The 12,897-nt window shown below is 42.7% G+C and overlaps 1 protein-coding gene and 2 long non-coding RNA genes across 3 annotated transcripts; 1 reads left to right on the top strand and 2 right to left on the bottom strand.

Annotated features, from left to right (window-relative positions):
• Positions 1 to 2,369: 2,369 nt before the first annotated feature.
• On the bottom strand, positions 2,370 to 4,436 carry LOC112576060. The gene is made up of 4 exons (XR_003101745.1): positions 4,330 to 4,436; positions 3,192 to 3,588; positions 2,723 to 2,773; positions 2,370 to 2,489 (listed from the first exon to the last, which is right to left on the bottom strand). It is a non-coding gene; the product is annotated as an uncharacterized LOC112576060 (long non-coding RNA).
• Positions 4,437 to 6,829: 2,393 nt separating this feature from the next.
• On the bottom strand, positions 6,830 to 8,861 carry LOC112576053. Its single transcript, XR_003101744.1, has 4 exons — positions 8,709 to 8,861; positions 7,619 to 8,005; positions 7,197 to 7,241; positions 6,830 to 6,952 (listed from the first exon to the last, which is right to left on the bottom strand). It is a non-coding gene; the product is annotated as an uncharacterized LOC112576053 (long non-coding RNA).
• A 759-nt stretch (positions 8,862 to 9,620) lies between these two features.
• Positions 9,621 to 12,887, top strand: LOC112566189. The gene is made up of 5 exons (XM_025242199.1): positions 9,621 to 10,612; positions 10,812 to 10,958; positions 11,476 to 11,655; positions 11,886 to 12,097; positions 12,593 to 12,887. The coding sequence occupies exons 1-5, from the start codon at positions 9,848 to 9,850 to the stop codon at positions 12,762 to 12,764; spliced, it is 1,476 nt and encodes a 491-aa protein (XP_025097984.1). The 5' UTR covers positions 9,621 to 9,847; the 3' UTR covers positions 12,765 to 12,887.
• Positions 12,888 to 12,897: the final 10 nt, after the last annotated feature.

Genomic DNA, 12,897 nt, shown 5'->3' with positions numbered 1-12,897 from the left:
AACTCGCTCGATCTCGAAACAAACGGTCACGTGTTCGAGGCTCGGTATACCCGATAACTGGATGGCTCCCTATGGCAACCAAACAGGGAATGATTCCGATTTATCAGGGAAAGTCAATGGCGGCATAATGAGAAGTGAACTCCCCCGTGCAGATGCCGTGCCCTAGACTCTGCAAACCAATTAGTGCTCTGACCTCGTTCTACAAGTTCACGCGGAAAAATTCTTCTGAAAACATTCCAGAGATATGCATCCGTGATCACAGTATCTACGAACATACTCATTAATAACGGTTAATCAACGTTCAAAACGAAGGCCAACTCAAAGAGTGAACACAAGCGTGCCACAAAAACACAGTAACACAAGGCTAACAAGTCATGACGAGGAGCAGAGAAGCTGCAGTACAAACAGTCAAACGATTCGAAGAAGATAAATCTCAGCAGACACCAAACAGACAGTGTACACGGATCAACTTGCACAGGTCTAGTGTTATTGTTTGTCCAAAGGGCGAGAAAAATAAGTAAAGGAGGCAGATGGTTGTCCATTTTCGACTTGCACACAGATTGCCGGCATAGATGTCTTCATCTGAACAAAAGAGATAAAAGGCCACCAGCCTACGCAGCTGACACACGGAAATCTAATACATGTACCTAAAATGGTAGAAAAGCCAAATAAGCGTAGAAACTGCTTTCAAGTGGAGAAGATGGCAGATGCCTGACTGTAGAGACCGTCAGTCGACGTGGATAAACACAAGCTGGCACCGGTTCAAAAACAACCCTTATTTTAAAAAGGCTCTGAAACAAAAATACGGATGAACAGATGACATCAAAATCAGCGAATGTTGAAGGGCAACGATGGAAAGGAGAAAGACAAGAGAAAAGACAGAGAGGAGTCAACCTGAAGTCAATTAGTCTTTCAACTTGAATTTTGATACCATTGACAAGAAGGTCGGCTTTCTCTGTCACTCTGGGAGGCCTCTGATTAGTCCCGATTACATTAAAGGACTAATTCCAGCAAACACTATGTAACTCGATGGTATGTCTTCCATTGCTCTAACCCAGGGGTGGGCAAAAGTTTTCTTTTTGCAGGCCGGTCTCAATAACCTATGCGGCGGGTGGGTAAAATACCTAAACTACAGGCCAGGTGACTACACACCAAACCTAGCGATAATGAATGAACAAAAAATGAGTACAAAATGGATGGCGTTCATTTATCAAACTTATTGAGTAAAGTGAAGCTGTTTTAATTCTCTCACAACAGTTGTGTGTCTCATTTGGCTTACGGCCTGTGTGTATGTCTATATACATACAAGACTTTGTTTACATTAGGCAACATCCAGGTGTGACTGGCAGCCCACTCTTTGCTTTATCTTAGCAACTTTGTTGTGAGCGAGTGTAACGGTCCAAGATGGCCTCTTGCTGTCCCCTGTTCACTCACTCAGCAAGAAGATGAATGAGTTGCCTCACCTGCTGTAGAGGGTCACATGGAGCTGTGGAGACACTTCAGTCGTGTGATTTTATCGAAACGCACGTGAATAGATGACAAGGCCTCTTCTACTGTTGTCCTCCCGTCCTCTGGAGTCAGTGTTTCCAGATGCAGTCCACCTCGAGAAACAATGAGGTCGGTGCTTTCTGGGGACTAACAGGTAGTTGTGTTGACACCACTGTGTTCTGACCATCGTCATGGAGGATGCTTCGCCAGTTGACTATCAACGGCAAGTCTTTAAATTCACTCCGAGAGTTTTTATTGTCATCGAGTTCTTTGCAGCTTGCATCCACCCACAAGCCAACGACTACTGACCAACTTTTCTTCTTATGGTGACATTTGTCATGCCTGTCTATGGAACTGTGTGAGACATTTTGTATTCACTGTCTGTGACACTCATGTGTTATTTATGTGTGTGTGTGTGAGTGAGAGTGAGAGTGAGAGTGAGAGTGAGAGTGAGAGTGAGAGTGAGTGAGAGAGAGAGTGAGAGAGAGAGAGAGACACTGGACTAAAGTCTTCTCTAGTCTTTCTTCAAGATGACGGACACGGCACGTATAGGTTTTTAAAACGCATTCTTAAACACTCTAATCTTTGAATGTGTATACTTTGAGTTTTAATATGCTTTAGAGAAATTACAGGTTTTATAATTTTAATTTATTTTTAATTTATTCTGTTGTCAAAACTTTCTCTTTAATATTTAGAGTTAATTTACACTGACGACTAACGCTAACTCCTGACATTTCAACATAGTGTTTTTTTAAAAAATTTTAGTTACCTAGCAACAGCTGGTTTTTTTTAAAAGCAAAAACAAAAATCCAGATAGCATGACGACAAGAAAACACACACAAACACACCTTTAGAGAGTCTAGTACAACACAAAGAGTGTAAATAGTTTTAGCCATGTTTATTATTCTCTGACACAATCACCTCCCTGTAGCTGATGGAGTAGTTTGAATGCGTCATGGGATTTCTCCAAGTTCTGTCGTCCCATCGAGTCAGGAACTGGGCTGTAATAAAGAGAGGATACAGATAACATGCATCGCACAGATTATCTATTCAGGAATTCTCTATGAATATAGCATCGTGAGGCAGTAAAGATGTATGGTTCCGTTCACTGACACTTGACTGCATGCAATTACCGAGCACACAAGAAACAAGGACACAAGCACACAGAAAACGACTTAATAAATGACCAACTCCACGAACAAGCAGTCACATGAAACAAAAATACGGAACTCACTTGCCCCCAAGAAGAGGAGAGTTGTCCATCGTAGCTACTACAGGCATGCCTCTGCACACACATCGACATCAGTGATTATTAACGAGGTTGGCAAAGTTTGGACTCAAAGCTAAATGGCGAGGACTGAGAATTAAGCAAGTCAGTAAAACTCTCTGTTGCCCCTGTCGTCCTTCCCCTCACTTTCAGTTTTAAGTTTGTTAACTGTCTTTGCTCGCTTCTTAATTTGTAAGTCAAGGAGTCTTTTAGACACATTGATGGACGAGAAGAGAGAGGGATAGAAATAGTAAGATGAATTTGTAAAGAATCCGTTAAAATATAATTACATATGACGGTATAGGCCATCTCATTAATATAATTATTTATATACATGCAGGCGCGCGCCAGCACACACATTCAAACAGACAAACACACAGACACACTGCTTTATTTGTAAGAGAAGCTGGCTTTGCAGTCAGGGTGCAGTAGGTACCTGTGAGATTTGATATTATGGAGGAGACAGCGCTGGTGACTGTACCCAGGATGGGTTTCACAATGTTGCCGACGGGTATGTTGATGGCGGCTGTCACACAGTCGACCAGTTGGGACACGATGTTAATAACAATAGTCAGAAGGCCATGGACGACAGCAAGAGCGGTACCCAGCAGACTGCCTGCTAAGGACGCGACAACATTCAGGAGAGCAGCAACAATGGGGATGAGGACAGACAGGAGGGTTGGCAGTAGTGAGGTAGCCAACGCCAAAAGGGGATCGACCACCGAAAGCAAGGAATTGGTGGCAAGCAAGTCTCGTTCTTCTGGAACATGAGCCGACATGCTTGCTGCGGCCAACACCAGGATCAGCACCAGCGACTTCATGGCTGTGAGGATCTGAAATCACATCACTCACTGTTGTTGTAACACAAGTCACATTGTGCTGTAACTGTAACCACATTTCTTGTGACAACATTAGTGTTTTCTCATCAGTAAAATTCTTGTCATGTACAGTCATTTCCTTGTCACAGAATCACATTTAACTGTCGACACTGTGATGACTTCAAATTCAAATACATTTGTTATGCAAATTTTATAACAAAAGAAAACCTGAACTATTGTGAATAAACTTGTAGAAATATAAAAGATAAAGAAAAGAAGAAACACGGAGTGTGGAAGGTAAGTATAACAAGTACAAAGTTGCACGTCTGAAGGAGTATGGAGTGACTATGAGAGACAGAGATGCCATGTGCGTGCGGATGCGTGCATTGTGTGTGTGTGTGTGTGCGTGCTCGCGTAAGTGAGAGTGTGTGTGAGATCAGGTTTGTAAAGTCGTTGCCTGCAAAGAGCCATAAGTTATTGTCTCCTCTGACCTTTCATCCCAGCGTATACCGTTAGATTGGGATAATTTACAGATGGACATTTCCTTTTCTGATAGTGTGTGCTTAAGACATCCCCGAACAGCGACATCTATTGAAAGATTCAAATTCGCGAAAAACTACAAATCTGAAAAACAAAAAAGAACAGAAACACCAAGAAAAAAACCCAGTTCAACACTTTAAGCGTTGAAGTCTGAATACACCTACATGTACGGAGGCCAACAAAAGTCTAGGATCCCTCCCTTAGTAGACTGCTTACCTCTGACGAGTGATGAAAGTGGAAGTTGTGGTGGAAGCTGTCGATGGCTGGAACCTGTTTGTCTGGAGAAAGAAGTGGCGGCCTTTTATAATCAAAGGTGTCACGTGATGTGTGACACAAGACACGAGGCGAAGGATGCTGTCAGTTGTGAGAACTAATAACGGAGTTGTTTTTCTAATGATCGTGTGTTTCTGATCTCAAAGTACCATTCATTTACCTTGCTAGATACAGCCGCTATCCGAAAATCTGACTTGTAGCAGTATTAGTCTTTACTCTCATATCTCGCAGGAATTGGGCAGAAAAACAAAAAACAAAACCAACAAAACAACAGAAATCTTTAAAATAACCCAGGAGTGGAAATGCTAGACACTATTATCAGAATGAAGATCGGACTTTGCTTGTGGAGAATAAATAACTAGTATGCTTATCAGCATGCGATCATTTGAGTATTCTTTCTGTCGCATGACGAAGGTACACTTACCTTGAATACGCACTACGCATTTCACACACATACAACGCTCGAGGAGCCACACAGATGACGATGAGGATGGAGAGATTTGGAGGTGAATAGAATCGAAGAGGCACAAATTCTGAGGAATGTCACTGAGAGAGTCACAAAGAAGATGGCGGACAAGACCGTTGATTTTTCCTGCTCACTTGGCCATTGTTAGAGCGACTGCTTTTCTCTTATATGACGTCATCCCCACAGCTTCAAATGACGTGGAACAAATGACGCATACAAGACGTCACACACAAGACGTCAGACACCAGACGCCATTGCACAGGAAACAATACAAGACCTGCCACAACTCATCACACTTTCCTCATCAAACCAATCACTTGAAACTTGTCAGGTGTAGAAGAAGAGAGGAATTCATTAACACATGTTTTGTATCTACACACCAACAAACAGTATTTCACTTTAAGAAAGAAGCAGCAGCTTGTACGTGTGTCTGCGTGTTGTAGAATATTCCACAAAAGTCTACAATGCAAAGTCAAAGATGTTGTTGCACTGATGGTGGAGATGTCCCCTGGCGGACTTGTACTCTTGTGTTGGAGCCGGTGGAGTTGTCTCTTGGCAGACGAGCATCTTCTTGGCCTGCTTACACAATGGTCAGTCGTCTGATGGCCATCATTGCTTGTCCTTAAAGTGGTGAACAGGTTTGAGTTAAACACAGTGTCTCTAGCTGCTTTGCTGTCACATCGTTCAGGATACTTCAGAAGATTCCATTGGCTCCTCAGCGTGATGCTCCTTCTATTCGACATTCGACACATAGCGAGACCACACCATTAGTTGTTTGTCTCGGTTACCTTCTTTTCACCCGTGAATAGTTTGAAAGAAATATTTGTTAAAGTCAGTGGCGTGTCTGCTATAAGAGGAGACACTCTTCATCTTTTACACCGGAAGTAGATATTCAGTTGAGGATTTCTGTATAAGCTTTGATTAAACGCCCAAAGACACTAAAGCTAAGGTTACAGTGGATAATGATGTATACCGATCATAACAGTCACGACTGTTTCACCAAACCCGCGGTCCGATACAACTAATAACTAATTATTTAGACATTCTTCTTTTATTAAAAACGTGTAAACGAAGTGAAAACTTAATCAGTCGATTCATTCATAAATGTTTCATTTACAAGAATTATAATGATGATTATTAGTGAATAATAGAAAGTAAAATTCCTCACATCAGTACAAAGCGCGCACGGGGACACACACACGCACACACACGCGCCCACCTACATACGAACGCACGCAATCACACACAAACCTTACTCGCGAACGTTCCTCCAAACACGCATTTTACTCCCCTGTACAACAGACATACAAACACATCACAGCAGACATAATGCCAGTGGCCTCGTCTTTATGTAACTTTTCTAATCGTTTTCCTACAATTCACCCAAGAGGCCTCAGAGGCTGACCCTACAGACCCCACTACTCGTGTGACGTCACGGGGTCAAGTTCTGATAGACATTAGAGGCAGCTGTTGATTGGTCGGTGGCTGAGAAACAGGGTAGTACCAGCAGGATCTTTGTCAGATATTTTGTGTTCACTGTTTGTGATATTCATGTGTTATTTATGGAGGGTGTGTGATTTATATTGTAGTCGCAGGAATCAAACATATGCTCTGCACGTCACTGCAATAAGGTTTTCTCTAGTCTTTCCTCAAGATGACGGACAAGGCAAGTTACGGTTTACAAAACGCATTCTTAAACATTCTAATCTTTGATTGTGTATACTTTGAGTTTTAATTTGCTTTAGAGAAATCACAGATTTTATAATTTAAAGTTATGCTCGTGTCAGAACTTTCTCTTTCAAATTGAGAGTTCATTTATACTGACGACGAAGATTTACTCCTGACATTTCAACAAAGTGCTTTTCTAAGTTAGCTAGCAACAGCTGGGTTTTTAAAAACAAAAAGATAAAAATCAAGATCCTTTACGCAGAGAAAAACACACACACCTTTAGAGAGTCTAGAACAACACATAGAGTGTAAACAGTTGTAGCCATGTTTATTGTGTCTCACACATTCCCCTCCCTGTTGGCTGTTGGAGTAGTTTGAATGCCTCATGGGATGTCTCAAAGTTTCTGTCGTCCCATCGAGTCAGGAACTGGACTGTAATAAAGAGAGGATAAATTATTATTAGCGATGGTATGTTTGTCTTTTTACTTTTTGTGGTTTTAAATATTGCAGGCGTCGTGAGGTAGTAAAAACGTTTGGTTCCGTTTGCTGATATTTGAATCCATATAACGACAGACCACACAAGAAACAAGGACACAAGCACACACAGAAAATGATTAATAAACGAGAAACACCCCGAAAAAGTAGTCAAAGAAAGAAAAATACAGAAGTCACTTACCCCAACAAAGGAGAGTTGTCCATCATAGTTACTACAGGCAGGCCTCTGCACACACATCGACATCAGCGATTATTAACGAGGTTGAAAAAGTTTGGACTCAAAGCTAATGGCGAGGACTGAGAAACAAGTCAGTAAAACTCTCTATTGCTCCTTTCTTCATTTTCTTCATTTTGTGTTCTCAGTTTGTCAAGTGTCTTTGTTTGTTTCTCTAGCTTTAATCCAAAGACTTTTATGTATGCATGGAGGGACATGAAAAGGGGGATAAATCTAGAGAGTGAAAGGGATTAGTAAAGAATCAGTTAAAATATAACTACAGTTGACGGTTTTGGTCATCCCATTTATGCAGGCGCACGCGAGCACACACATTGACACTGCTTTACTTGTTAGAAAAACTGGCTTTGCAGTCATTGTGCAGTAGGTACCTGTAAGATTTGATGTTATAGTAGAGACAGCGCTGGTGACTGCACCCAGGATGGATTGCACAATGTTGCCGACGGGTATGTTGAGGGCGGCCGTCACACAGTTGACCAGTTTGGACACGATGCCAAGAACAAGAGCCAGAAGGCCCTGGACGACAGCAAGAGCGGTACCCAGCAGACTGCCCAGCAAGCTGCCGACTAAGGACGTGACAACGTTCAGGAGAGCAGCAGCAATGGGGCCGAGGACAGACATGACGGTTGTCAGTAGTGGGGGACCAGCATCATCGCGGAATTGGTGGCAAGCAAGTCTCGTTCTTCTGTAACATGAGCCGACATGCTTGCTGCGGCCAACACCAGAATCAGCACCAGCGACTTCATGGCTGTGAGGATCTGAAATCACATCACTCACTGTTGTCGTCACACAAGTCACATTGTGCTGTCACTGTAACCACATTTCTTGTGACAGCATTAGTGTTTTCTCATCAGTAAAACTTCTTGTCATGTACAGTCATTTTCATTGTCACAGAATCACATTTAACATTCTACGCTTGTTAGGCGAATTTTATAACAAGAGGAAAACCCAAACTACTGTCAATAAACTTGTAGAAGTATAAAATATAAAGAACAGAAGAAAAGCGAATTGTGGAAGCTAAGTATTACAAGTACATATATTTCTGAATGTGGATGTCAGTTCGAATACACATCACTACGCCAAGGTTGTACATGTGAATGAGTTTTTCTGTGTTTGTGTGTGTTCGCTCTTGAGCAGGTCTTCAAAATGATTCCCTAGAAAACCTCAGCAGCCATTGTCTCCTGTGATTACAAACACGTTTTACCGCAGTGTATGAGGCTAGTGTGGAATAATTTACATATGGACAGTTTAGTTTTTTGAGGGTATACGCCTAAGATATCCAAGAACTGCTACAAGTGTTGAAAGATTTAAAACTCGTGGAAAACTACAAATCTGAAAGCAAGGCGAAACAGAAGCACCACAAGATAAAAGAGTTCAAGACTTAAGCGTTGAAGTCTGAATACACCTACATATACGGAGGCCAACAAAAGTCTAGGATCCCTCCCTTAGTAGACTGCTTACCTCTGACGAGTGATGAAAGTAGAAGTTGTGGTGGAAGCTGTCGATGGCTGGAACCTGTCTGGACAAAGAAGTGGCGGCCTTTTATAGTCAAAGGTGTCACGTGAGTGGGACGCAAAACACGAGGCGAAGGATGCGGTCAGTTGTGAGAACTAATAACGGAGTTGTTTTTCCACTGACCGTGTGTTCATGATCTTAAAGTATAATTAGTTTACCTTTCTAGCTACAGCCACAATCGCAAAATCTCTTTACTTCCATACCTTGCAGGACTTGGGTAAAAAAACAGAAATATGTTAAAATAAAGCATGGGTTGGAATGCTAAAAACTTTTATCAGAAAGAAAATCTGATTTTGCATTTTGGGAATAAATAATTAGTATGCTTATCAGCATTTGATCATAATGAGTATGCTTTCCATATCAAACCAATCACTTAAAACTTGTTAGGTGTAGAAGAAGAGAGGAATTTATTAGCATATTAACACCAACAAACAGGTGTACATTAAGAAACAGCAGCTGGTACTTGTGCCTCCTGTTGCTGCATCTTTAGATATACTAGTGACATGTTTTGTCCCAGAAAAAAAGGAATAAAAATTAACGAAATAATGGCCAGCAGTAATTAAATGTGTCAAATAGTAGAAACTAATACAATATGTCGTTAATCAGGACTTAACCAGGACTTAGTAGTGTTGTCCACGTTGCTGCTTAGGCTCGTGACTCTGATGATAACGGTTTACTTTGTCCTCAACATCTTACCTGGCATCATACAGGTGGGTGAACTTTCTTTGCTGGTTGCCGCGTGAAGGCTTTGTGCTGCACGTGCTTGTCTCGCTCGTCACCTCCACGTGCTCTTCAGTTTACGTCAAATCATTCTTTCGTCACAAATGTTACGCTGCTTTAAAACTGACGTCACAGAAGGGGATTGTTACTGTGATGTCGTCACACGAGATTGTATGGCGCTCTAGCATGGAGATAATTCTACAAGCGCGTCGTGCGCCCCCAGGTAGCTGAGAATGGGAGCGTGACAAAGACAGGGACCTTACTCTGTGCTCAGCCGTCTACAGTTCTGTCTAATGTCTAGATGTCAGTCTATCGACCAAACTACTTACCTGTGATCGGAAAGGACAAATCGCAAGCTATCAGAGATGTTTGGTAGAGTCATAACGGTGCAGTTCATTATAATAGTCTATTTGTTTTTTTTCTACGGGGCCATCATGTACACACAACTGGAAAAAAGAAACCGTCTTTCTGCAGAGGATCGATCGGGGGTGTCCCCACTCCAGCCTTCCGAGACGTTTCAGAAAATCGTAAGGCATCCATCTAATGGCAGACAGAGAAAGCGAGCGAGTATCCTGGCGTCTCGGCGAGACGATCTGCTACGGGAACCGCTGACGTCATCCTACTACACCAAATGCACTCTCCTCGACCCCAGAGAGGGCAGCAGATACGGCTGCTTTAAGAAGGAGAAGGTGGCGTTCAAGGGCTTTCTCAACATCACGGACAACAGAACGCTGCCCAGAATCAGTTCACTGCAGCGCGTTGACCGCATGAACGTCGCCCGTCGGGACATTGAGATTCAGGACCAGGACTTCTTCCGGCACGTGGCCCGCAGCACCGTGACCTCCAACATGTTTGATGCTGACGACGAGGACTACCTCCAGTCTTTTGGACATTACTTTATTCTGCGCCCTTACCTCGTCAACCATTACGTGCCGCGGTTTTTGATTGGCCAGGACATCGGGTGCTACGCCACGCGCAACAAATCGGGATCGAAAGCCTTTTTGGAGTCTGTGATGAGTGATGTACCCTACTTGCTTGTCGTCGTGTTCACGGAGCACACAGACGTGATGCTGAGAGAGGCCATTCGCAAGACGTGGGGTCAAGTGGAGACAAACTGGGCTAACGATCCAGTGAGAGACGTTTCCTTAGTGTCATCATCACCTCTTGGCTTACGTTTACCAATGACACCATGATTACCACCCCTGGCTCTCTCATTTCTGTAATTTCTATACCCTATAAAGATTTGATTCCCCTTTAATTCTGCAGAAATGTGTGTGGGAGAGAGAGTTAGAAGTGTCTATTCCATACCAGATAAGTTTGTCTTTTCAGGAACAGGAGAGTCACCGTATAAAGCTCTTGTTTGTCCTCGGTTACCGGGAGGAGTTCAGCGACACTCAGCTACAAAAGGAAGCGACACAAAAGCGAGACATTGTTCAGGCTGACTTCATAGACACCTACCGTAACCTGTCGTTGAAGGTAACATTACTTGTATATTCCTTACAATGTACTCGTTGAACTATGATACATCATTTTTTCATGTATGTTTATTTTAGTCCGTTGAAGGTCTGCATGTCGTTTGATACCGTGCTGTCTTCCTATCCTCCGTCATTTAGATGGTGTCCATTATTGTTATATCCGTACCAACGTATGACATTTTTTTCATACACATGTTTGTATGCCAGTCTGCAAGCAAGCGTAGTTATGAAGTGAGAGTAAGTCGTTTCCCCAGGGAAATCTCGAGAACTCAAGAAAAATTTCTTGATTTCGTAGTTACAATGCAGTGCCCAGACCCATCGGGTATCACATTATTTTTTTCTTGTTTTTTGTTTCATTTATCCCAGGAAATCTTTGTCTTCGCTTAATACTTCATGACTAAAACAACATGTGAGGTCTGGACACCGCAATATAACTACGGAGACAAGAAAATTTTCCTTAATTTCCCCAAGTTGTCCCCGGGCATCGACTCACCCTCTCTCCATAACTACGACCCCAGATGGTGACGGCCCTGTACTGGGCGCGAGACTACTGTCCCGGCGTGCAGCACGTGCTCAAGGTCGACAGCGACACCTTCATCAACATGATGCTGCTGACTGCGCTCCTCTCAGCTCTGCCTTCCATGGCCCAGACTGCCCCGGGGCATCGCTGGATGCTGGGCCATGTCAACCCCAAACCGGTAAACGTCTCGGCTAGCCGTTTGGTTCTTGTTGCATCGCTGATTGAAGTTGATGCTGCAGGGAATGGGTGATGGGGGAGGCAGGAATGTCAGGACGATTACAGGAATGGCAATTTTGTTGGTTGCACTGATATAGTCTGTGTTTCTTTGTAAATAACATAAACTATCTTTTTTTTTACTCGTGTTTCTGCAATTAAAAAAAATATTATGTTTGTGCTCTTCCCAAACAGGTTGTAATTAAAAGTGACATTGAGTATGGCCGGTGGAAAGTGGACAGCAATCTTTATCCGTTTGACCAGTTCCCTACCTACTTATATGGCCATTCATACGTCATTTCCGGCTGCGTCATCGATGACCTTTTACGAGCTTACCACCGGATGCCACTCATCCCTGTGGAGGACGCGTACTTCACCGGCGTCCTGGCCAAAGCTCTTGGCATCAGGTAAAGAGGTTTACACCTTGTCTGTGTTAGCTCCTCACATTTTAAATTCTTGGATGACTGTCCCGCGGTCTTCTCATTCTTGACATTGTCCAGCAAGTCACGATACAATAAAATAACTGGTTTATTGACATTGGGGAGGGCTGCGTGATAACAAACATCTCAAATAATTTCCATTACATATTTTTCCGTTAAGGGACTAGGGGGCACGTTAGAAATGATTGGGTGAATCGCGGTGCAAGGAATGTAGGTCAGGATAGTGGTTGGCTACGTTTACGTTGCGGAGCTGGTTAAAAAAAAAAGTAAGAAAAAAATGAAATCACGCAAGAAAAGAACAAAATGATAAAGAAGGAGAGAGAAAGAAAAATGAAATAAAGAGAAATGAAAGAAATAACAAAAGATAAGCAAAAAGAAAGAAAAACCCAATAATGCTGTTAGTAAACATGTTTTCTCATTGACATAATTACATCTCTAGACCATTCTTTCTGTAAATGGCAGGCGGCTCCATAGTCCGTGGTTCGCCACTTACTTCAAGTTCCCCTCAGGATTCTCTCTGACTTCCCCTGACCTGCTAATAGATGTAACGATGACAAACTTCGAGGACTGGACCAAGCAGTTACAGTTTTACCTCACCTTTATCGCCAAGTACATCCACATGATCCGCTACTAGCATCATTGATAGGCTTGGTAAACTGTTTACTCCGATACGACCTTCGACCTCCAGATCTTCAGGACATTTATTTCAAGGAGGAGGAATTGAATGTAGTGAGTTAAGGTTATAGACCTTTTTTATATCCTACCCT

Source organism: Pomacea canaliculata, linkage group LG1 (genome assembly GCF_003073045.1).
Source record: "Pomacea canaliculata isolate SZHN2017 linkage group LG1, ASM307304v1, whole genome shotgun sequence".
In the NCBI taxonomy this organism is placed as follows: domain Eukaryota; kingdom Metazoa; phylum Mollusca; class Gastropoda; order Architaenioglossa; family Ampullariidae; genus Pomacea; species Pomacea canaliculata.
Note: the sequence above shows the minus strand (reverse complement) of the source record. Positions and strands in the feature narration are given on the sequence as shown.

Coding starts and splice junctions, on each gene's coding strand:
- LOC112566189 (XM_025242199.1), top strand. CDS start 9,848: ATGTTTGGTAGAGTCATAACGGTGCAGTTCATTATAATAGTCTATTTG. Junction 10,613..10,811: donor CAAACTGGGCTAACGATCCA/GTGAGAGACGTT, acceptor TTGTCTTTTCAG/GAACAGGAGAGTCACCGTAT. Junction 12,098..12,592: donor GCCAAAGCTCTTGGCATCAG/GTAAAGAGGTTT, acceptor TGTAAATGGCAG/GCGGCTCCATAGTCCGTGGT.